Source organism: Trichomycterus rosablanca, chromosome 16 (assembly GCF_030014385.1).
Source record: "Trichomycterus rosablanca isolate fTriRos1 chromosome 16, fTriRos1.hap1, whole genome shotgun sequence".
In the NCBI taxonomy this organism is placed as follows: Eukaryota; Metazoa; Chordata; class Actinopteri; order Siluriformes; family Trichomycteridae; genus Trichomycterus; species Trichomycterus rosablanca.
Window position 1 is genome coordinate 29,630,686 of NC_086003.1, and position 26,487 is coordinate 29,657,172.

The 26,487-nt window shown below is 41.3% G+C and overlaps 1 protein-coding gene across 1 annotated transcript in view; it reads right to left on the reverse strand.

The window, feature by feature from the left end:
- Positions 1 to 989: 989 nt before the first annotated feature.
- Positions 990 to 26,487, reverse strand: part of slc45a2 (solute carrier family 45 member 2) — a 38,743-nt gene continuing 13,245 nt past the window's right edge. Inside the window, exons 3-7 of the mRNA XM_063011904.1 lie at positions 15,556 to 15,902; positions 8,644 to 8,787; positions 6,224 to 6,347; positions 3,292 to 3,497; positions 990 to 1,253 (exon numbers count right to left, since the gene is read on the reverse strand). Of these exons, the coding sequence (XP_062867974.1) occupies positions 1,026 to 1,253; positions 3,292 to 3,497; positions 6,224 to 6,347; positions 8,644 to 8,787; positions 15,556 to 15,902 (1,049 nt within the window). The 3' untranslated portion in view covers positions 990 to 1,025. The remainder of the gene's footprint in view (positions 1,254 to 3,291; positions 3,498 to 6,223; positions 6,348 to 8,643; positions 8,788 to 15,555; positions 15,903 to 26,487) is intronic.

Below are 26,487 nucleotides of genomic sequence, written 5' to 3' on the forward strand. Positions count from 1 at the left end.
CTGTACACACTCATACACACATATACACACCTGTACACACACCTTTACCTGTGACAGTAATTGAGCATCATTGTTGTTTTCAGGTTTATTAATTGAAATATTCGCACTTTTGTTACCATCTGATGAAAAACGAGCCATAAAAAAAAATCCTAATGAATAAAATAAAACCGTTTTTTTAATTATTTGTTTTAATCTCAAACCTTTCAATAAAAGACTGGACACCTGGAAACCTTTGTTTTGTTTTTAAACCCAGAAACAATGTGCATCCTGAATCTAAAGAAACGGAGTGAAGCATTATGGGAGTTTATACCCTCCTCGTACACCATCAGGGTCTCCAGCAGAGGAAGAGGAGGTGGGTATGACTAAATTAGGAGAAAAAGATTAATCGCTAAGACTAAATGTCCACTATATAGCCAAAATGGTTCGGACACTGCCTCATTATTACTGAGGTCAGGTGTTTTAGTCACACACTTTGCTAAAAGGTGAATAAAATTAATTATTGATAATAAATAAATGAGCAGTCGTGGAGGAGTTGAGACTGTTATAGCCGGAAATGTAAGTGATCGATAGCCATGGTTCTGGAAAGGAATGTCCAGCAATCTCAAGCAAGGTGTCCACATACTTTTGGACACAGACTCCTAGACAAACACTGTATTGATTAATTAATTAAGTAATTAATTTATTTATTTATTGCCTGTTTTAATACCGATTTATCCTGGTCAGGGCCAGACAGGTTGCCAGTCCATCACACACACACACACACACACACAAACACACACACACACACACAGGGCAATTTCACGTATCTCCAATTAGTCTAGGAGGAAACCGGAGCACCTGGACGAAACCCACACAGACACAGGGAGAACATGCAAACTCCACACAGAAAAGGACCCTGGGGAATCGAACCCAGGACCTCCCGGCCAAGAGACGGCAGCACTACCTGAACACAACATGAAGTATAAAATAAAAACAACAGCATCAACAGAAAATGAAAAAGTGGAGCTTTTATTTTGGAGATGAGATTATGGGACGTGTCTGATGAAGACGGTGATGAAGAGACACCCGAGGAGCGAGACGCTGGAAGCCGCCAGAACCACCACCACCACACTGCCGGCTAGATTCACCAGAGCTCCCAGTCCGGCTCCCACTACGATCTGAGCTAACTGCACCATACAGGTGAGAGCGGCACAGTCCATCCCTGTACCCCGCTTCTGCAGAGCCGGGTCCTTGATGCCCTGCCTCACCATCTCCTGCGGGACAGATCAGAGAGAGTCACGCCGTCAGTACCAATCAGAGCAGGAAACGGTTACAAGATCAAAAACCACAATTGTGATCTGTCGGGTGGCACAGCGGTGGCACAGCGGGTAGAGCGGGTGGTGAACAGCAACATGGGTCATGAGGACCTGTCTGTCAGGTTTACTTCAGGTTTACATGCAGAAGGTGGACTGCCAATCTCTAGGTGCCAAAAGTATTTGGACGCCCAACCATCAAAAACAATCAGTATTAAAACTGATTAAATCAAAAAGTTAAAATCTGCAATTATACAAAATAAACAATTTGCTTCTATGAACCAAGCAAATGTCCAAGAGAGTTTGGTGTAAATCAGAGATGTTCACAAGTCACAAAATACGAGTCCGAGTCAAGTCACGAGTCTTTAGGCTAGAGTCCGAGTCAAGTCACGAGTCTTTTCGCTAGAGTCCGAGTCACATCACGAGTCTTTAGGCTAGAGTCAGAGTCAAGTCACGAGTCTTTAGGCTAGAGTCCGAGTGAAGTCACGAGTCTTTAGGCTAGAGTCCGAGTCAAGTCACGAGTCTTTAGGCTAGAGTCCGAGTCAAGTCACGAGTCTTTAGGCTAGAGTCCGAGTCAAGTCACGAGTCTTTAGGCTAGAGTCCGAGTCAAGTCACGAGTCTTTAGGCTAGAGTCCGAGTCAAGTCACGAGTCTTTAGGCTAGAGTCCGAGTCAAGTCACGAGTCTTTAGACTAGAGTCCGAGTTAGGTCACGAGTCTTTAGGCTAGAGTCCGAGTGAAGTCACGAGTCTTTAGGCTAGAGTCCGAGTCAAGTCACGAGTCTTTAGACTAGAGTCCGAGGTAAGTCACGAGTCTTTAGGCTAGAGTCCGAGTCAAGTCACGAGTCTTTAGGCTAGAGTCCGAGTTAAGTCACGAGTCTTTAGGCTAGAGTACGAGTCAAGTCACGAGTCTTTAGGCTAGAGTCCGAGTCAAGTCACGAGTCTTTAGACTAGAGTCTGAGTCAAGTCACGATTAGTGTAAATCACGGCACAGCGGCCAAAATCCCAAACACAGCAAAAACAATCATAACCGCTGCTTACCTTAGCTTCTGTTCTTCCAGACACTATTACATTTATAAGCGTGCGTCCCATTAGTAACAGAATCCGTTATTTTGTAAATGTGCTTATAATTAAAAACCTCCAAACTTTTCCCGGTCGTGAAGTAAAACAGGAAGTCGTTAGAAAGCCGATCGAGCGTTTCATTACCGCGTCATCTGTGTGACGCAAACTGAATAAATGCAAATAACAGCATTTCTTACTAACAATTACAATCAGAAGCTCTGATTGGTTCAGAAAGCGTCTTTCAACCATCAGCACCGATTCTGTAGGAGCGTTCCATTCACCCCGGTTGTTCCTGTGAAGTGCACTACGTAGGGTATTCCACCATTTTAAGTGAGATTCTGATCCAAAGGTAACGAAAATGTTTAAATGAAGTGAACTTCAGACTGTGTAGGGAGTAGGGAGCGACGCTTCATCACTACACCGGAAGCTGCTGGAACATTTACACATTGTGTGTGTTGTGGGTTAAGACGGCCGGAGCGTTATTATTATTATTATTATTATTATTATTAGAGAGCAGAATATTTATAATAATAATAATAATAATAATAATAAATATATATATACTGTATATATAATTGTCACACGTAACTAATGTTAACACATGCTGACCCTAGGGACTTATTTGTTTACGAGTCATTTTTTGTGAATCACGAGTCGAGTACGAGCCATTTGAAACGAGTCCGAGTCGAGTCCGAAGTCGCTGTGTGTGCGACTTACGTGCGACTCAGACTCAAGTCGCAGACTCAAGTCCCCATCTCTGGTGTAAATGGGCAAAAATTCTCACAGACAGACTCAAAAATGCTATAAAAAGCCTTTCCAGGAGGAACCCCAGCAGGATGAAGGTTCACGTTGAGTAAAACGGTTCCAGGTCACTAACGAGGACAAACCGAACTACCTCAGATCTGCTTGAATGAAGCGGTAGAGAATTTCGGGACCCTCACCTCGTCCTCTTTGTGGTACTCGGAGATGAGGTTGAAGGGGACGGTGTAGAGCGTGCAGGACATCACCCCGAACACACAGCACAGGGTCAGAGTGGAGATGATGTTGGGGAACAGACCGATCAGACTGGTGCCCAGTCCGAAAACCAGATAACCCACAAAGTAGAGCCCCTTCAGTCCGATGTAGGGCAGCAGGAGCCTCTGCAGGTCTGCACACACACACAGTAAACCTCAGTACACATCAAACAGTGGGTGAGTTAGTGATGCATGGGTTAGTTTATAAGGGTCGGTCGGTTGTTAGGTAGGTAGGTAGGTAGGTAGGTAGGTAGGTAGGTAGGTAGGTAGGTCGGTAGGTAGGTCGGTAAATAGGTAAATAAGGTAGGTAGATCGGTAAACAGGTTAGTAAGGTAGGTAGGTAGGTAGGTAGGTAGGTAGGTAGGTAGGTAGGTAGGTAGGTAGGTAGATTGGTAAATAGGTAAGTAAATAGATAGGTCGGTAAATATGTTAGTAGGGTAGGTAGGTAAGTAGGTAGGTAAGCAGATAGGTCAGTAAATAGGTAAGTAAGGTGGGTAGGTAAATAGATAGATCTTTAAGGGCCTTGCTCAAGGGCCCAACAGTGGCAACCTGGCAGTGATGAGGCTTGAACCAGCAACCTTCTGATTACTGGTCCAGTACCTGAACCACTAGGCTACAACTGCCCTTATCTACTTATTTACAGGTAAGTGGATAGGTTGGTAAATAGGTAAGTAAGGTAGGTAGATAAGTGGATAGGTTGGATAAATAGATAAGTAAGGTAGGTAGATAAGTGGATAGGTTGGTAAATAGGTAAGTAAGGTAGGTAAATAAGTGGATAGGTTGGTAAATAGGTAAGTAAGGTAGGTAAATAAGTGGATAGGTTGGTAAATAGGTAAGTAAGGTAGGTAGGTAAGTAGATAGGTCAGTACATAGGTGAGTAATGTAAGTAAGGTAGGTAGGTAGGTAGGTAAGTAGACAAGTTAGTAAATAGGTAAGTAATTAGATAGGTCATTAAGTAGGTAAGTAGATAGGTTGGTAAATAGGTAAGTAAGGAAGGTAGGTAGGTAGATAGGTTGGTAAATAGGTAAGTAAGGTAGGTAGGTAGATAAGTAGGTAAATAAGTAGACAGGTTGGTAAACAGGTAAGTAAGTATATAGGTTGGTAAATAGGTAAGTAAGGTAGTAAACACGATGATCTATAATGAATCTATAATGATGGACACGCTACATGAACAGAAGTGAATCCTGACTGACTCTCGGCCTGTATGGTGGTGGTGAAATCAAAAACCTAGATTAATATTTTGTGGTTTGGGACGACACATGAAATGAACCCGTAAATAAACAACATTAATAAGTTCATTATCAGGTTCTTCTGCTCTCTCATTGATGGCTTTCCAAAAACTCCAGCGTGAGCTCTGGGTGTAATTAAAGATGAAACAGCGGCTCTGGGCTGATCGATTAAATCCGACTTCAGCAGAATCGTTTCTTCATTAAAAACGTCTGTGAGGATCCGCCGGGCGTAATGATCGATCCATCAGTCTGGCCTCGGTCCGTTTGGTTAGAGGCGAACGTGTTTATCTGCATCGATTCGGTTATCTGTACACACGACTGCACTCAGATTCTAACAGAGTTACATTAGTATTCACCCCCTACAGTCCCGACATCATCTCTAATCCCGGGCTGCATCATTAAAATGTTTCTACTTTTTAATCAGGTGGAAAATAATGCAGAAAACTTTATAAAATAACATTAACACAACAAAAACAATCATGTAGAGATATTAATATTTATTTATTTATTCATTCATTCATTCATTTAATTATTCATTTATTTATTTATTCATTTATTATTCATTTATGTATTAATTAATTTGTTTATTTATGTTTTAATTTATTCGTTCAATGATTTATTTATTTATTTTCCTTCATTTATTCATTTATTTATTCATTTATTTATTTTTTCATTTATTTATTTATTCATTTATTTATTTGTTTATTCATTCATTCATTTATTTGTTTATTTATTTATTCATTTATTTATTCATTTATTTATCTATTCATTTATTCATTTATTCATTCATTCATTTATTTATTTAAATTTTTTTTTCATTTGTATATTTGTATATTTTTTTATTTATTCATTCAACTCCACACCCGGGCCCTTATCGCTTTGACACAACAGCACTACCCACCACTGTCTGTCTGGGGATGGCCAAGGCCCAGACCCACCAAGACCCTGACCAGGATAAAGTGATGGTAAAAGATGAATGAATGAATGACTGAATAAATAAATGAAGCTTAATCTCAATCATATATTTGATTATTATATTAAATCTAAACATTGCACCTCAGTTTCAAAGGTGCAAACAAATATATCTGTCTTATATACAGTATCTTTGGGACTCCAGTGAACCACAGTGAGAGACACCGACAGATCTCCAACTGAAGTAAACCTGGACGAGTGGTGAATAATCCCGGGCTCAGAAGTGATCCCACAGGGCCGTGGTAGCTTAGCAGGTAAGGCAATAGTTTAGTAATTATGAGGTCACAGGTTCAAGCCCTACCACTGCTAAGTTGCCACTGTTGGGCCCCTGAGCAAGGCCCTTAACCGTCAATTGCTCTAAACATATTATATACGCTTTTGTTCGATTTTTGTGACCATATACAATTTAAGGAACGAATGAAGGGCCTTGATCAAAAGCCCAACAATGGCAACCTGGCCATGGTGGGGCTTAACCCAGCGACCTTCTGATTACTAGTCCTAAAAATCTCCTGCACAGGGAGCCGAGAGGACGGCTGTGTCTCAATCCACACATAATCCACTACACAGTGTGCTCAAAATAAGCAGCTCCGCTATTGGTCACTTAGCTCGTGATTTAGTAGACAGGATGGGATTTGGAACACCGTGTACGATATACTCACACGAGTAGAGAGCGGAGGACACGGCGTTGATGCAGAGTCCCCAGCAGCCCACTTCCACGCCCCGCTCATAGGTGACGTACGCCGTGGAGTTATGAGCAGCGTACGGGTTTCCTTTATACACGATCTATAAACACAGAGTTTTAAAGACGTTGAGTTTCGAGGTATTTTTTCCCATAAGGATGTTTGGGGAACCTGTTAATGCGTCCATGGTCCCGTGGAGCTGCAGATATTTTAGTCTCATGTAAAATAATGAGGTTGTTTTTGACACTTAAACACTGAAAATAACACAAATATAATATAAACACACTGAAATACAATTACTAACAGTTACACATCAATAAAAATACAATAAAAGCTGCACTTTAGTTTTACTTCTTTATTGTTTCCTGAAGCTTCTTAATGCTGGAGATTCTTGATCTCGGAATATCGTATTCCCTTCAGCACCGGCGCATTCACATGTGCTGTTATGTCCTATGAAGTGTAACGGCGGTGCACAAAACTTAGCGTGACTTCTTGTAGTAAAACAGCGAGTGAGGAATGTGATTAGTGGAGGAACTTATGAGCAGTAATAATGAAGAGAAGTTTAGTGCTCCTGTCTCCTTCTTTTACTACATTAAACCACGTTAAGCTTTATTTTCAACCAGAAGCGTTTTAGACTCTGGGAGAAGCTGATTCTGATTCTCACCGTTTCTCAGAAGCTGGAGCTGTAACACAAGTTTAAAAGTGAAACAGGGAGGAGAATCCAGATAAACACAGATACATGTGGAGCTGTAACCCTGGATCTGCACCTTATTCCACACTGATGCAGATTCAGATCAGATTCACACGCTGATTAGGTTTTACAGCTCAAGCCGAGCGCTGAACAAAGCAACTGTTGAATGTAAGGGAACAAATTGAGGGTACAATTAAGGGTACAAATTGAGAGGCATCTGTGTGGAATGCATGGGTGAAAAATGGTTCCGCTAAGGGCTGCACGTGGGACGGAGGAAGCGTGAGCAGCAATATACCCACTTCAACTGCAATCAGGGATCCACCAGCAGCGGAAGACGAATTGATTACGCTAAATTGGGAGAAAATGCAGAAATAAAATAGGAATGTGGTCATGTGGCGCCTCATTACATGCCCAAAGAAACAGAACTTGCGAGGCTTAATATGGTTCTGGAGCTTCTTTTCCTGTTCTGGCCGTCTGGTCCACTCGCTCAGTGGTGACCATCTTCCTCTGTGAGCATCACTTCCTTCACATCTACTGGCCCGACCAAGACTTCCATCAGTCGTAGCTCTGTGATGGTTCATACTGACTTGACCATCACTGCCACGCCCAGTTGGTTAATTCACTCAGTGTAAAAGCGAGCAGATAAGGTCCGGTCCCTCTGCTGAATTTCTTAACTTCCCGTCTCTGTATTTCTCTCTAAGGTTTCTCACAGTGTGTCTTCAGCGAGACTCGCAGCTTTTCTCTTTACTTTAGAGGAAACGTCCGGCGTGTCCCTGATTAAATTCATTATCAGCGGCCTCGTTTATCTTCCTGCTCCGTCTCCGCTGAAGAGCAGCAGATCTGAGTGATTCCTTCTTCTTTCGGAAGAACGGAATCTTTTATATCAGATTCAATTAATCCAGAACGATTGATTTATTACAGATAAACGGAGATAAACGGAACTTCAGGCAAAACGAACGAGAGCTTCCAGCTCAGTACGTGTTATTAATAATAAAATACTGGACATAATAACGTTACATTCAATCTTTCAAGAACAATAAAATATGTGGTGCATCCTCATATAGTCGATAAAAGTATCTGGACACCTGACTGTGAGCTACGTCTGCAGGAATTTGGGTCCATTCAGCTCAAGGATTGCAACATTTGTATTATTAATGTCATTATTAAAGTTTTTATTATTATTATTATTAATGTTATTATTATTATTATTATTGTTATTAATGTGTTTTTATGTCCTTATTATTATCATCATTATAATTAATATTATTATTACCTTTATTATTATTTTTTATTATTATTATCATTATAATTATTATTAATGTTATTATTATTATCATTATTATTAATAACATTATTAGAATTATTATTATTATTATCTTTATTATTATTATAATCATCATTATTATTTTTTAATTATTATAATTATAATTATTAATATCTTTATTATTATTACTATTATAATAATAATAATTATTATTATTATTATAATGATAATGATAATTATTATTATTATTATTACTGTTACTATTACTATTATTATTATTACTACTATCTTTATTATTATTATTATTATTATCATATTATTATTATTATTATCATTGTTATTATCATTATTATTATTATTAGACTCCTGATATTATTTTATATCATATGTACTGTTCTGTTCTCACTGTACAGATGCATTATGGGTAAGGCTACACACACTCACCTGGCCCATGAAGTCAGTGAAGAAGAGCATGTTACAGAGGAACGCCGTCCAGCCCAGCAGGTGACTGATACACAGGTAACGATAATGACTCGGCATGTTAATCATGGCTGACAGTAATGATCTGAGGGTCATTCTCTTCTGGACCTGGAACACAAACACACATGAAAGATGAAGATCTGCCATCATCTCACCACGATCCCGCATCAATAACGTAATAACACCCAGAAAAAAAAAAAGATAAATATAGAATATAAAACTCTACTCTGTATTTTTTTGGTTGCTGGAGGAGGCATATCCTTCCAGGAGAGGTACTGACCAATCAAAACAACCCATTAGTATGGAGTTCAGGAACTTCTCCTGTGTACGTTCCTGTTTTATTAACATTCTCATTTATATTTTAATACAAGGCTGTAAGCTGAATTAAACATGGGGGGCGGGGGGTCTATCAGGAAGGGTGGGGTGTTTCTGCCAATACAAAATATTCCTGCGACTGGATGGGAACACTGACGGATCCTAACGTTCCACAAGGCGAGTGAGTGGATATATTTATTATTATCATTATTATTATTATTATTATTATTATTATTATTATTATTACGAATAACAAATGCGTCTCCTCTTCTACAGAACGCTGAGAGGGGGCAGACAGCTATGGACCCGCCCCTTACTGATAATCATACATCTGATTGGTTGGATTGTTCCATGATTTTTGCTAGTAAACTCGCATTACAGAAGAATTCAGAATCTCAGGCGGGCCAGTAATAATAATAATAGTAATAATAATATTAATAATAATAAAAATAATAATAATATAAATAATAATATTAATTAAAACAATAAAAATAACAATTAAAAAAAAAAAATAATAATAATAATAAAATAAATAATAATAGTAGTAGTAATAATAATAATATAAATAATAACAATAATAAAAATAATAATAGTGAAAATAATAATAGTAATAATAAAAATAATAATAACAATAAAAATAGTTATAACAATAATAATAATAATAATAAAAATAATAATAAAAAATAATAATAATAATAATAATAATAATAATACAGCCTTGTGAGAAGCCTAATGTCAGTCTGTTTTAATAGAATTTGCTTTTGAAATGTGAAGTTCAGAAAGATCATGGCCAGGTGTCCGAATACTTAATGCCATATAGTGCATAAAATCCTGCAATCCTGAAATCCTGCAATTCTGCACATTTCCAGTTTCTCTGCGGCCAGTAAGAACGGCACTTTCACACTCTGCAAACAGCATCTATTAAAGCGTGTACGGAGCTGACGGATGGCGGCAGGCTCAGATACAAACGTTTATTTTCCTTAAACCTCCGGGGAGCCACGAGAGTGAGAGCTGATTCATCTGAACGCCATAGGATCAGAAACGGAGAGAGATTCAGCTCAGGGAGATCCGGGTCATTACGAGTGAAAATCCTCAATCCTCCGTCTCCTCCAACCCCCTCGAACCTGCGCTGATAAGACAGGGAGGGACGGGGACACGTCCAAAACGATTACCAGCTGCCGGGAGGGGAGGATGCTGAAGGAGTCGCGGTTTTAAAACACCAGGCCGGCGCTCGTGTGGAAGAGTTGTACTCGTGTGTATGCATCGGGGCTCGACGCGCATCAGGGCTTCAGATGTAGGAACTGATAACGATGCAGGATCATGATTGCGGACGTCCATCAAAACAGATCAAGGTCACGGCTCGGCCCATGAATATGCATCCGCTCTGTCGGGGGTAATCGGGATAACGAATGCACCGAGTGTGAGACTGTTCACGTCTCAAGAATTGGTGAAACGTTACGCTTTGTACTTTTTCGTAAAGCTGAATAATTTATGCGCTGAATATAACACGATTATGTGATGGTGGTGATGGAGGTTTATGGAGGTGAGGAAGGTACCTCAGGGTTCAGAAGGTCCAGGAGATGAAGCATGTTTATGGAGGTGCAAAAAGAGAAACAGATTGACGGAGGTTTGTGGCGGTCCAGGAAATGCAGCAGGTTTATGGAGGTGCAGGAGGAGAAACAGGTTGATGGAGATCTGTGGAAATTAAGGAGGTACATCAGGTTTATAAAGGTCCAGGTAATGCAGCAGGTTTATGGAGGTTATTGGGGTGCAGGAGGCGCATCAGATTAATGGTTTGTGGAGGTCTAAGAAGTTTTATGGAGATGTAGTGGGTTTATGGAGGTGCAGGAAGAGAAACGGACCGATGGAGGTTTGTGGAGAAGCAGGAGGTTTATAAAAGTCCAGGAAGAGCTACAGGGTGATAAATGTTTATGGAGGTGCAGCAAGTTGATGGAGGTTTGTGAAGATGCATGAGGTTTTTATATATAGCAGGTTTATGGAGGTGCATGAAGAGAAATGAGCTGATGATGGTTTATGGAGGTGCAGAAGGTTTTTTATTTAGAGGTGGTTTAAGGAGGTGCAGCAGGTTGATGGAGGTTTGTGGAGGTGCAGGAGGTTTTTATTTACAGCAGGTTTATGGAGGTGCAGGAAGAGAAACAGGTTGATGGAGGTTTGTGGAGGAGTAAGAAGGTTTATGGAGGTGCGAGGGGTTAATGGAGGTTTGTGGAGGTGTAAGAAGGTTTGTGGAGGTGTGAGGGGTTAATGGAGGTTTGTGGAGGTGTAAGAAGGTTTGTGGAGGTGTGAGGGGTTAATGGAGGTTTGTGGAGGTGTAAGAAGGTTTGTGGAGGTGTGAGGGGTTGATGGAGGTTTGTGGAGGTGTAAGAAGGTTTGTGGAGGTGTGAGGGGTTGATGGAGGTTTGTGGAGGTGCAGGAGGTTTTTATTTACAGCAGGTTTACGGAGGTGCAGGAAGAGAAACAGGTTGATGGAGGTTTGTGGAGGTGCATGAAGAGAAATGAGCTGATGATGGTTTATGGAGGTGCAGAAGGTTTTTTATTTAGAGGAGGTTTATGGAGGTGCAGCAGGTTGATGGAGGTTTGTGGAGGTGTAGGAAGGTTTATGGAGGTGCAGGAAGAGAAACAGGTGCATCAGGTTTAAGAATGTCTGGGTAATGCAGAATGTTTTTGGAGGTGCAGCAGGTTGATGGAGGTTTGTGGAGGTGCAGGAGGTTTTTATATACAGCAGGTTTATGTAGGTGCAGGAAGAGAAACAGGTTGATGGAGGTTTGTGGAGGTGTAAGAAGGTTTATGGAGGTGCGAGGTGTTAATGGATGTTTGTGGAGATGTAAGAAGGTTTTTAGAGGTGCAGCAGGTTAATGGAGGTCCATGAGGGTGCAGCAGGAGTACATCAATATTTAATCCTGTCTGCATTAGTGACCACGACTGGATTAAATCCACACTGAGGGTTCAGGGTCTCGTTTAAATGTTCGATGGTAGAGACCTGGTGATGGTGGGGTTAAACCTCGAGCCCTGTGGAGAACGAGCTCTAGTGATGGTGGTGTAAAACACTACGACTGCGAGACTCTGTAACGAATCTCTCTGACCGCAAGATGGTCCCCGGTGGAACGACCCGGACTCTTACATACACGATCATGAATAATTACTGCGGACGCTCGGTCCCGCCACATGAATTATAAACGAAGCGGTTATTAAGTATCGGCGTGGGAACAGATTTCAACCAATCAGACGTCAGAACTTCTAATGTAAACAGAAAAACAGAGACGGTTTTTAATTCGCTTTTATTGCCGAGAGTCTCCGGCATTAAACCAGCAGGGAAACCTCGTAAAAATGTAATCAGTGTTTGTTTAATATTTACTTTTCGGAATATCTGACGTTATCTTCATGTCATCATGCATATAACTAGATATGAGATGCTGTTAAATATGCTAAGATTCATCAGAACGCGCTAGCACGCCACAGCGGAACGTTCAAACACACCAGTTCGTATCTCATGAATGCAGAGACGTCGAGCGATGTGAGATCTCCGGGACTGCACCGGGCGACTGAACGAGTGCTGGTGCAAGGTTTCTTTTTTTATAATGTAGTCTGAAAGACAGCCGTCTGGTCCGTCGCCGCTTCTCACAGAGAGCCGTATTGCGCACGGAGAGACACACTAAGCTCCATGTGACGCGCACAGGCATCTGAACCCGGTCCTGAAGATCGGATATCGCAGCGGTTGTGGGACGAGGCACCGTCCGACCTCCCCTTCATCAGACACGCCCGATTTGCATCTGTGTGGCCGCCCGAGTTTCCACAATCCACAGTGTTTTGCTAGCGCGTTATACCGACTGAAACGAAATACCTAGCATGAACACGGCAGTAAAGACAAATAAAATAAATAAATAAAAATAAGTATGATTGTAGAGGAAGGTTTAAAAAAAAAATCATTATAGCCCAGGTGTGAGCACTGGTAGCTCATCAGGTACTAGTAACCAAAAGGTTGCCTGTTCAAGCCCCACTACTGCCAAGGTGCCTCTGTTGGGCCCCTGAGCGAGGCCCTTAACCCTTTGAATTGTATTCAGTCACTTTGGATAAAAGCGTCCTCTACATGCCACAAATGTAAACGTAGGGTTGTGTGGTGATCCGACTTACATCGATCAGATCGGGGGTTGTGCAAGCACCAGCGTATTCACAGTTAGGAATTGGATATGACTAAATTGAAAGATTAAGGGGGTTAAATGCATTTTGATGATAAAAACAAAACAAGATTTTTCAGAGCTCGATGTTTGTCAAGTCCCGAGCTTGAGGGCGGTTCCTTCGCGAGGTCCGAATAGCCGTGACAACGGGTGAGTTCCCGGAAAGAAATAAGCACGCTGGCACCGCACGCTGGCACCGCACGCTGGCACCGCACGCTGGCCGAAAAACAATCAGACTGGTGTCGCCTTCAGAGCCCTGACCTCAGACACAGAACAGAGAGGGCGCTTGGTGATCCGGCTGTCCTGGATCAGATCAGGGGTCGTGCAAGCAGCGGCGTATTCACAGATGGGAACTGGATATGACTAAATCGAAAGATAAAGAGGGTAAATGTATTTTTTTTTAAAACAATCGGATGATGAAAACAAAACAAAATTAAATAAAACAGAGGAGCTGGTGGTCTGAGAATGAGAAACCGAGATATATAGAAAACCTTCCACCTGGAGCCAGTTAACATTCATGAGGCACGGCAAGCATCTGTGCCTCCGTGCCCCCTGTGCCAGTCAACACGGCAACACAGAGGGACACGAATGTTAATAAAATGTTCCGAAAAACAATCAGAACCGGACAAAATACAAATCTAGAACAAAACTGGTGTTGCACTCACAGAGCCCTGACATTAAACCTATTAGACATCTTAGGGATGAACTGGAACATCAACTGTGAGCCTCCGTCAGTGCCCGATCTCACAAACACGTCCATACGCTATGTAACCAGTGCAGGAACCCGGCGCTGGCAGGTGATAAAAAACGGTAGCAGATCAAACACAGAACGGTGTGTGGGGATCTGGCTCTCCTGGATCAGATCGGGGGTCGTGCAAGCAGCGGTGTATTCACAATCGAGAACTGGATATGGCTAAATTGGTAAATTAAAGGTGGAAATGCTTTAAAAATAGATTAAAATTGAATCTTTAATATCTAAATTATTAGATATGGCTAGTGGTTTAGACGGAGGCGCCGCATCGTTCAGGAACTTTTATGTTTATTTGACGTTGCTTTTTATCTCTTTTTGATCTCCTGTAACAATTCATGTACCAAATTTAATCCATTATCAGCACAAACGAGGAATTAATTATGATTCAGTGTCACGTCACGTAATTACACACCTCACTGCATCGTACAAACCCTCAAAAAACCAGGAGGGACTGATGTTCCACAGCCGATTCATTCAGGAGGAACAAAAACACCCCAAATAACCTCTAATACCCTCACATACATGTATAACACATGATCAAAAGTATTCGGACGCCCCTCTGAAACGTTTCAAATGACTCGGTTTATGACTCACAAAAAATGACTCGCGCACAACAAGAGTCTCTAGTGTCAGCACGTGTTACAACATTAGTTACCTGTGACAATTAATTATATATTATATTCTGATCGTGTCATTTTCTGCTCTCTAATAATAATAATAGTAACGCCCTGGCCGTTTTAACCCACAACACACACAATGTGTAAATGTTCCAGCCAGCTTCCGGCGTAGTGATGAAGCGTCGCTCCCTAGTTAAAATGGTGGAATACCCTACATAGTGCACTTCACACTAACAGATAATGTGAATGGAACGCTCCTACAGAATCGGTGCTAATGATTGAAAGAGCCGCTTTTTGAACCAATCAGAGCTTCTGATTTTAATTGTTAGTAAGAAATGCTGTTATTTGCATTTATTCAGTTTGCGTCACACAGATGACGCGGTAATGAAACGCTCGATCGGCTTTCTAACGACTTCCTGTTTTACTTCACAACCGGGAAAAGTTTGGAGGTTTTTAATTATAAGCACATTTACAAAATAACGGATTCTGTTCCTAATGGGACGCACGCTTATAAATGTAATAGCATCTGGAAGAACAGAAGCTAAGGTAAGCAGCGGTTATGATTGTTTTTGCTGTGTTTGGGATTTTGGCCGCTGTGCCGTGATTTATCGAGCGCTTTTGTTCTGTAATGAAAACAAAACGTATCAGTTGAAGCTTTTAACTGGAACCTTCTTGTTACAGAAATTACATTCATTTACACAATGAGGAGGAAAGTAAAGACACGAAGTAAAACGGCTAAATACACTCGCTAATCTGTTGTTGTTTTTATCTGAACTTACAGATTATTTCTTTATTTCTACGCTACATTTACAATATATGTTCTGTGTTTATTATATTGACTCGGAGTCGTATTTTGTGACTTGTGAGCGTTCTGACTATATCTGAATATTGTAAAAAGGGGACGTGCCCCCCGCTTCCCAAATATAAACTGTGATTATGACCTTGGCTCCTTGTGAGATCCACCTGGATCCTGATGTACCTGACAGACCAGTGGACTCACCTCACCGCTGGGCTGCTTGGCGCTGGGCGTGACCGCGTTGGCTTCGCTCAGGGCGGAGAGGGACCGGGGCCGGAGCTCGGGCGTGGGTGTCGGGTCCTCGGGCAGGGTGCCGTAGGTGCTGACGGCGGTCTCCGGGAGCAGGGGGGCGCGGGGGGAGGACGTCTCGGACCGGTACTGCTTGCTGAGAGACTTCTCAGGGATGCTGAAGAGATGCACGGTGAGGAAGATGCTCCAGGTCAGAGCCGAGAAGAAATAGATCACCTGGTACTCGGAGCCCAGCAGGGCCCCCAGCGCAGAGTGGCCCCAGTCCATGGCCCCGATCAGGTACCCGAACGCCCCTCCCAGACCTGAGGAGGAACACGAGAGGGTTCTGTTACTGATTACACAAGCTCGTCCTTGACAGAACGCCTCACAGAGAGAGATTTCAGGGGTCACAAATCAATCAATCCTTCCATGATAAGCTGCACATGCTGAACATCACATGCTAACACTCATGCACACACACACACACACACACACACACACACACACACACACAAAGTAGATTAGCCTGCATGCTGCCTCGCTCTAGTGCACGACACACACACCTAAACACACACACACACACACACACACACACAAGCTTAGCATACATGCTGACTCGCTCTAGTGCACAACACACACACAAGCACATATACACTCATGTGTGTGTGTGTGTGTATCTGTTTAAGTGTGTGTGTGTGTATCTGTTTAAGTGTGTGTGTGTGTGTGTGTGTGTGTGTGTGTGTGTCTGGGTATCAACACTACTTTGTTAGTGTGTGTGTGTGTGTATCTGTTTAAGTGTGTGTGTGTGTGTATCTACTCAAATGTGTGTGTGTGTATCTGTTTAAGTGTGTGTGTGTGTGTGTGTCTGGATATCAACACTACTTTGTTAGTGTGTGTGTGTGTGTGTGTGTGTGTGTATCTGTTTAAGTGTGTGTGTGTGTATCTACTCAAATGTGTGTGTGTGTGTGTATCTGTTTAAGTGTGTGTGTGTATGTATCTACTCAAATGTGTGTATCTGTTTAAGTGTGTGTGTGTGTGTGTGTGTGTGTGTGTCTGGATATCAACACTACTTTGTTAGTGTGTGTGTGTGTGTGTGTGTGTGTATCTGTTTAAGTGTGTGTGTGTGTGTGTGTGTGTATCTGTTTAAGTGTGTGTGTGTGTGTGTCTGGGGTATCAACACTACTTTGTTAGTGTGTGCATGCTTGTGTGTGTATCTACTCAAATGTGTGTGTGTGTGTATCTGTTTAAGTGTGTGTGTGTGTATCTACTCAAATGTGTGTGTGTGTGTGTATCTGTTTAAGTGTGTGTGTGTGTGTATCTACTCAAATGTGTGTGTGTATCTGTTTAAGTGTGTGTGTGTGTGTATCTACTCAAATGTGTGTGTATCTGTTTAAGTGTGTGTGTGTGTGTGTGTGTGTATCTGTTTAAGTGTGTGTGTGTGTGTGTGTATATCTGTTTAAGTGTGTGTGTGTGTGTGTGTGTGTGTGTGTATCTGTTTAAGTGTGTGTGTGTGTGTGTGTGTGTGTGTGTGTGTATCTGTTTAAGTGTGTGTGTGTGTGTGTGTCTGGTATCAACACTACTTTGTTAGTGTGTGTGTGTATGCTTGTGTGTGTATCTGTTTAAGTGTGTGTGTGTGTGTGTGTGTGTGTGTGTATCTGTTTAAGTGTGTGTGTGTGTGTGTGTGTGTGTGTATCTGTTTAAGTGTGTGTGTGTGTGTGTCTGGTATCAACACTACTTTGTTAGTGTGTGTGTGTATGCTTGTGTGTGTATCTGTTTAAGTGTGTGTGTGTGTGTGTGTATCTGTTTAAGTGGGTGTGTGTGTGTGTCTGGTATCAACACTACTTTGTTAGTGTGTGTGTGTATGCTTGTGTGTGTATCTACTCAAATGTGTGTGTATCTGTTTAAGTGTGTGTGTGTGTGTGTGTGTGTATCTGTTTAAGTGTGTGTGTGTGTGTGTGTGTGTGTATCTGTTTATGTGTGTGTGTGTGTGTCTGGATATCAACACTACTTTGTTAGTGTGTGTGTGTGTGTGTGTGTGTATCTGTTTAAGTGTGTGTGTGTGTATCTACTCAAATGTGTGTGTGTATATCTGTTTAAGTGTGTGTGTGTATGTATCTACTCAAATGTGTGTGTATCTGTTTAAGTGTGTGTGTGTGTGTGTGTGTGTGTGTGTGTCTGGATATCAACACTACTTTGTTAGTGTGTGTGTGTGTGTGTGTGTGTATCTGTTTAAGTGTGTGTGTGTGTGTGTGTGTGTCTGGGTATCAACACTACTTTGTTAGTGTGTGTGTGTGTGTGTGTGTCTGGGTATCAACACTACTTTGTTAGTGTGTGTATGCTTGTGTGTGTATCTACTCAAATGTGTGTGTGTGTGTGTGTATCTGTTTAAGTGTGTGTGTGTGTATCTACTCAAATGTGTGTGTGTATCTGTTTAAGTGTGTGTGTGTGTGTGTGTATCTACTCAAATGTGTGTGTATCTGTTTAAGTGTGTGTGTGTGTGTGTGTGTATCTGTTTAAGTGTGTGTGTGTGTGTGTGTATCTGTTTAAGTGTGTGTGTGTGTGTATCTGTTTAAGTGTGTGTGTGTGTGTATCTGTTTAAGTGTGTGTGTGTGTGTGTGTGTGTATCTGTTTAAGTGTGTGTGTGTGTGTGTCTGGTATCAACACTACTTTGTTAGTGTGTGTGTGTATGCTTGTGTGTGTATCTGTTTAAGTGTGTGTGTGTGTGTGTGTGTATCTGTTTAAGTGGGTGTGTGTGTGTGTGTCTGGTATCAACACTACTTTGTTAGTGTGTGTGTGTATGCTTGTGTGTGTATCTGTTTAAGTGTGTGTGTGTGTGTGTGTGTGTATCTGTTTAAGTGGGTGTGTGTGTGTGTCTGGTATCAACACTACTTTGTTAGTGTGTGTGTGTATGCTTGTGTGTGTATCTACTCAAATGTGTGTGTATCTGTTTAAGTGTGTGTGTGTGTGTGTATCTGTTTAAGTGTGTGTGTGTGTGTGTGTGTGTGTGTATCTGTTTATGTGCGTGTGTTTTTGTGAAAAGTCAGGACTTGAATCAGAAAACACACCCACACTATCAGGACCTCGGCGCATGTTAGGACCAAAAATGAGGTCCTGATTTTTCTGACCACGCTATCGTGTTCAGCATGCTCTAAAACGTATCTGCTCTGAGTTTTTTTGATGTCCTAAAATTTCTCTCAGGCCTGAAACAGACTGGGGTGTGGGTGTAGCACTTTTGGCTCACGAGTGTGCACGCCAACTAGTGGACACTCGAAAAAGTTTTACCCCACTTCAAGATGGCGGCTCTTCCTGACGTCACGAAGTAACGCTTGCAATACACAGTGTTAGCAGGCTACCCCGCATTAGCATATCAGGCTATGCTTTAGCGCGAATTAAGGAAAATATAAACATAGCACAGACATATTCTTGTCTTTAAATGTGAACCAATAGACTATTAATCAAAGCAAAGAAGCGACACTAACACCAGCACTTTACTTTTATGGAAACATCAAATAAATTCATACATTAAAACACATGTACAGTATATCACTTGTGTATATCATTTTGTGTAGCCAACACACTGACATTTTGCATTTTGCATTTTACACACACACACACACACGCGCGCACATATGGATATAGATCGCTCTTTATCTTTTACCTTAGTGCGGTGTGGTTTAAAATTAATTTAGGTTGAGGAGTCAACTTTAGTGATTCCAAAGGCAGGAGTCGGAATCGACTCCTGCAAACTGATACATGCTGGTGAATGGAAGTCACTGGAAGAGTCAACTCGATTGATTCAAGCGGCAGAGTCGAGAGTTGGAGTCGAATCCTAAAAACTGAATCGTTTTGGATGAAGGAGAATTTTCCCGGGAAAATGACGTCATCGTTTGTGATTTTGGGACAGTGTACTGTGTTCTCTGGTGAGTACAAACGAGTTTGTGTTTAAAATGTTTTAAAACGGCATAATTTACATTAGTGTTTCGTTTTGTTTTATTAATTACAAAGAAATATAAGGTGTTAGGACTGTTTAAAAGAGTGGAAACAGCATACTGTGTGCTCACTTCTTAGCGTTATAGAAAGAAAGGAGAGAAAACGCTCAATGTAAAATAAAGTTATACAAACTGTGTTAAAAATGGAGGAGACAAAAATGTTGTAAAGGAATGAAGACAAAATGGTATATAGAAAGTGAGAAGGAGAATATCAGTCAGTGATGTAGGAGAGGAACATGTGGATTAAAAGGCCTGAGTAAAGCACACAGTAAGAGAAGGGACTTTAAACATGTATTTAAACTTTAAACATGTAAGTGGAACATGTACAGAGAGGGTAGTGGATTAAAGGCCTAAATAAAGCACACAGTAAAAGTTTTTTTAATTTGAGGATATCTATTTTTATTTCAAATTGAAACACTATTTGAGGGTAATAGGAAATAAGGCAGGTTATAATAAATATTATAAGCATGTGCAAGAACAGGGCCTAAACCTTGCAAATTTGATGCTTAATCTTTATGCCCTGTCAGGTCTGTAATACAGTAATTTGTGTTCACTGTTTGTTCAGTAAATGTAATGCATGTTTACTGGGGTTCAGAGTGTACTTCTGTACTCACATCATCAATAAGGATAAAGGGAGGCATATTTATTTCATAATTGTACAGTACACTAAGTGGTTAGATTTATTTGGTCATGAATGAGTATGTTACAAATTATATTTTTAATGCATTTCTTTTAATTCATAGCTTCAAGTTGGATTCTGTATGGATGTACGATGTCAAGAAAAACTAGGCGAAGCCCCACAAAAGATGCTGTTGAACACATTCTTTCAGGCACAGATAAACCATGGTTTGAAGAGAGATTTATTAACGAGTATAAAGGTAGGTCTAATTTTTCTACAGTAGTTTTGCAGTATTATTTTAGTCTCTTTCTTTTAAGTACTGTTTAATCAACTAAATGATATTTAAACAGTTTTTTTCTTAGAGTAAATAATGTTTGTTTTTTATGCTAGGCAGGGGAGTATTTGCCCTTGTGCTTATTGAAAAAGGAAGCTTTGTCCTCGAATATCGGGGGGACCTTATTTCGCAACAGGAGTCCTTTGAAAGACAAAGAAGATACTCAGAAAAACAAAATAGTCTTTTTTAAACAGTCAGTAAACGGAGGTCCTGAAAATGACTTTCTTAGACACTTTTTGGGGTGAAGGCTGATTTTCTACTTCAAGTGTACAAGGTCCTGATAATGTCATTACCAGAAAGTGTGTGTGTGTGGAGTCCTGATATTGTAGCTTAGCGTATATTAAATACATTGTATTAATATTAAACCATATTTTGGTTCTAAATTGTGTTTTATGACAATAGATTGGTGTTATTAATGCTACTGTAATGTATTCATGTCTTATTTCATTCTAACTTTATAGGAAAAGACAAAAACCAGCAAGTCACCTGCTGAACCTGACTGTTCTGATGGGCAGAGAGGAGAAATCAGAGTGGTGAAGGTAAACATGCATTATTTAAACACAGTGTAAACACACAAAATGTTAATAATTTTACCTTAATAAACACTTTAAACCAGTTAAACAGTCAGTAAACGGAGGTCCTGAAAATGACTTTCTTAGACACTTTTTGGGGTGAAGGCTGATTTTCTACTTCAAGTCTACAAGGTCCTGATAATGTCATTACCAGAAAGTGTGTGTGTGTCGAGTCCTGATATTGTAGCTTAGCGTATATGAAATAGAACGCATTAAAATTAAACCATATTTTGGTTCTGAATTGTGTTTTATGACAATAGATTGGTGTTATTAATGCTACTGCAATGTATTCATGTCTTATTTCATTCTAACTTTATAGGAAAAGACAAAAACCAGCAAGTCACCTGCTGAACCTGACTGTTCTGATGGGCAGAGAGGAGAAATCAGAGTGGTGAAGGTAAACATGCATTATTTAAACACAGTGTAAACACACAAAATGTTAATAATTTTACCTTAATAAACACTTTAAACCAGTTAAACAGTCAGTAAACGGAGGTCCTGAAAATGACTTTCTTAGACACTTTTTGGGGTGAAGGCTGATTTTCTACTTCAAGTCTACAAGGTCCTGATAATGTCATTACCAGAAAGTGTGTGTGTGTCGAGTCCTGATATTGTAGCTTAGCGTATATTAAAATCCAATTTAAAAAATCAATCTTCTATTTTGTTCATAATAAGTTTTATATTTTGTAATTTGATGTTCAGTTTAAATATCTTTCTTCTATTAGAATGTAAATGATGATCTTCAGACCGTAAAGAGCAGTGACATATTTGATCACGATTCTTTTTTGGATACTGATGAGAGGGAAGACCTGACTAAAGCAGAGGTAAAATTGTTGTTTCTACCTAGTGGTAATACCAGACATCCCAAGTTGCAAAAACTCATTTCCAGGAGGTACCCCCGGACCACGCCCCCTTGGACCCCTTACAGTACTGTAACAGTATACAGTCTAAGCAATTGAGGGTTAAGGGCCTTGCTCAAGGGCCCAACAGTGGCAACCTGGCAGTGGTGGGGCTTGAACCGGCAACCTTCTGGTTACTAGTCCAGTACCTTAACCACTAGGCTACAACTGCCCTATATAAATACATAAATAAAAAAATTAAAAAAAGGTAAAAAACCCTCTCGCACACATCAAAAGACTTGGGTGATAACAGAACTTTTAGAAGCTGCTTACAGAGCTACTTAGCTACAGTGGGGCCAAAAAGTATTTAGTCAGCCACTGATTGTGCAGGTTCTCCTACTTAGAAAGATGAGAGAGGTCTGTAATTTTCATCATAGCTACACTTCAACTATGAGAGACAAAATGAGAAAAAAAAATCCAGGAAATCACATTGTAGGATTTTTAAAGAATTTATTTGTAAATTATGGTGGAAAATAAGTATTTTGTCAATAACAAACAAGCAAGATTTCTGGCTCTCACAGACCTGTAACTTCTTCTTTAAGAAGCTCTTCTGTCCTCCACTCGTTACCTGTATTAATGGCACCTGTTTGACCTCGTTATCTGTATAAAAGACACCTGTCCATAGCCTACTCAGTTAGACTCCAAACTCAACCATGGCCAAGACCAAAGAGCTGTCGAAGGACACCAGGAAGAAAATTGTAGACCTGCACCAGGCTGGGAAGAGTGAATCTACAATAGGCAAGCAGGTTGGTGTGAATAAATCAACTGTGGGAGCAATTGTAAGAAAATGGAAGACATACAAGACCATTGATAATCTCCCTCGATCTGGGGCCCCACGCAAGATCTCATCCCGTGGGGTCAAAATGATCATGAGAACGGTGAGCAAAAATCCCAGAACTACACGGAGGGACCTGATGAATGACCTGCAGAGAGCTGGGACCAAAGTAACAAAGGCTACCATCAGTAACACACTATGCCGAGAGGGACTCAAATCCTGCAGTGCCAGGCGTGTCCCCCTGCTTAAGCCAGTACATGTCCAGGCCCGTCTGAAGTTTGCCAGAGAGCATATGGATGATCCAGAAGAGGATTGGGAGAATATCATGTGGTCAGATGAAGCCAAAATGGAACTTTTTGGTAAAAACTCAACTCGTCGTGTTTGGAGGAAGAAGAAGAACCCAAGAACACCATACCTACTGTGAAGCATGGGGGTGGAAACATCATGCTTTGGGGCAGTTTTTCTGCATAGGGGACAGGACGACTGATCCGTGTTAAGGGAAGAATGAACGGGACCATGTATCGTGAGATTTTAAGCCAAAACCTCCTTCCATCAGTGAGAGCATTGAAGATGGAACGTGGCTGGGTCTTCCAGCATGACAATGATCCCAAACACACCGCTCGGGCAATGAAGGAGTGGCTCCGTAAAAAGCATTTCAAGGTCCTGGAGTGGCCTAGCCAGTCTCCAGACCTCAACCCCATAGAACATTTGTGGAGTCCGTGTTTCCCAGCGACAGCTCAAAACATCACTGCTCTAGAGGAGATCTGCATGGAGGAATGGGCCAAAATACCAGCTACAGTGTGTGCAAACCTGGTGAAGACTTACAGGAAACGTTTCACCTCTGTCATTGCCAACAAAGGTTTTTTTTTTTTTCTCATTTTGTCTCTCATAGTTGAAGTGTAGCTATGATGAAAATTACAGACCTCTCTCATCTTTCTAAGTAGGAGAACTTGCACAATCCGTGTCTGACTAAATACTTTTTGGCCCCACTGTACATCTTTAGTGCCATGTCCAAACTTAACCAGCTGTCGCATGGAACCTAACACTGACATTCCTACTGGAATGTTATGATCTATAGTGTCCAATGCTGCACCTAAATTTAACAGAACAAGAAAGAATTTATTTCTTCCCTAAAAGCTGTTACTTTGGAGGTAGGGCGTCACGGTGGCTAAGTGGGTAGCACTGTCGCCTCACAGCAAGAAGGTCCTGGGTTTGAACCCCAGGTGGGGCGGTCCGGGTCCTTTCTGTGTGGAGTTTTCATGTTCTCTCCGTGTCTGCGTGGGTTTCCTCCAGGTGCTCCGGGTTTCCTCCCACAGTCCAAAGACGTGCATGTGAGGTGAATTGGAGACACTAAATTGTCCATGAGTGTGTGTAATATAACCTTGTGAACTGATGAATCTTGTGTACTGAGTAACTACCGTTTTTGTCATGAATGTAACCAAAGTATAAAACATGACATTTACATTTTAGGCATTTAGCAGACGCTTATAGATAGATAGATAAATAGAGAGAGAGAGAGAGATTCTTTATTGATCCTTTGCAGGAAATTTCTTTGTTATAGCAGCTCAGACAACAACAACCTCTTGTATACATACAACATTAACTTACAGTGTAAAACAAGCAATAAGATAAAAATGTACAGTATGGTACTATATACATGTAAAGTTTTTTATGGTGTATGCATAGCATACAAAATTAGTATTTATTGAGGTACAGTGTATCACAAAAGTGAGTACACCCCTCACATTTCTGCAAATATTTCATTATATCTTTTCATGGGACAACACTATAGACATGAAACTTGGATATAACTTAGAGTAGTCAGTGTACAGCTTGTATAGCAGTGTAGATTTACTGTCTTCTGAAAATAACTCAACACACAGCCATTAATGTCTAAATAGCTGGCAACATAAGTGAGTACACCCCACAGTGAACATGTCCAAATTGTGCCCAAATGTGTCGTTGTCCCTCCCTGGTGTCATGTGTCAAGGTCCCAGGTGTAAATGGGGAGCAGGGCTGTGTTTTGGGTACAATTCTCTCATACTGGCCACTGGATATTCACCATGGCACCTCATGGCAAAGAACTCTCTGAGGATGAGAGAAATAGAATTGTTGCTCTCCACAAAGATGGCCTGGGCTATAAGAAGATTGCTAACACCCTGAAACTGAGCTACAGCATGGTGGCCAAGGTCATACAGCGGTTTTCCAGGACAGGTTCCACTCGGAACAGGCTTCGCCAGGGTCGACCAAAGAAGTTGAGTCCACGTGTTCGGCGTCATATCCAGAGGTTGGCTTTAAAAAAATAGACACATGAGTGCTGCCAGCATTGCTGCAGAGGTTGAAGACGTGGGAGGTCAGCCTGTCAGTGCTCAGACCGTACGCCGCACACTGCATCAACTCGGTCTGCATGGTCGTCATCCCAGAAGGAAGCTGACGCACAAGAAAGCCCGCAAACAGTTTGCTGAAGACAAGCAGTCCAAGAACATGGATTACTGGAATGCCCTGTGGTCTGACGAGACCAAGATAAACTTGTTTGGCTCAGATGGTGTCCAGCATGTGTGGCGGCGCCCTGGTGAGAAGTACCAAGACAACTGTATCTTGCCTACAGTCAAGCATGGTGGTGGTAGCATCATGGTCTTGGGCTGCATGAGTGTTGCTGGCACTGGGGAGCTGCAGTTCATTGAGGGAAACATGAATTCCAACATGTACTGTGACATTCTGAAACAGAGCATGATCCCCTCCCTTCAAAAACTGGGCCTCATGGCAGTTTTCCAACAGGATAACGACCCCAAACACAACCTCCAAGATGACAACTGCCTTGCTGAGGAAGCTGAAGGTAAAGGTGATGGACTAAACCCAATTGAGCACCTGTGGCGCATCCTCAAGTGGAAGGTGGAGGAGTTCAAGGTGTCTAACATCCACCAGCTCCGTGATGTCATCATGGAGGAGTGGAAGAGGATTCCAGTAGCAACCTGTGCAGCTCTGGTGAATTCCATGCCCAGGAGGGTTAAGGCAGTGCTGGATAATAATGGTGGTCACACAAAATATTGACACTTTGGGCACAATTTGTACATGTTCACTGTGGGGTGTACTCACTTATGTTGCCAGCCATTTAGACATTAATGGCTGTGTGTTGAGTTATTTTCAGAAGACAGTAAATCTACACTGCTATACAAGTTGTACACTGACTACTCTAAGTTATATCCAAGTTTTATTTCTATAGTGTTGTCCCATGAAAAGATATAATAAAATATTTGCAGAAATGTGAGGGGTGTACTCACTTTTGTGATACACTGTATGTAACCATTGGTTTAATGGTGCATGCATAGCATACAGAAGTAAGTATTTCTTATAAATGGTTTATTTGGATTATTGTGAATTGTTAAACAGTCTGATAGCAGTTATAAGAAAGGATTTTCTGTAGCGTTCAGTCCTGCATTTAGTCAAGTCAGTCAAGTCAAGTCAACTTTATTTATATAGCGCTTTTTACAATAGACATTGTCTCAAAGCAACTTTACAAAATCCAGGACCAACAGATACAAAAACCCCTGTTGAGCAAGCCGAGGGCGACTGTGGCAAGGAAAAACTCCCTGAAAATTACAGGAAGAAACCTTGAGAGGAACCAGACTCAGCAGGGCCTGTCCTTCTTGGGCATTTAGGAGGAATCAGTCTGTGACTGAAGGTGCTCTGTCGAAACACCTCCAGGGAGTGAAGTGGGTG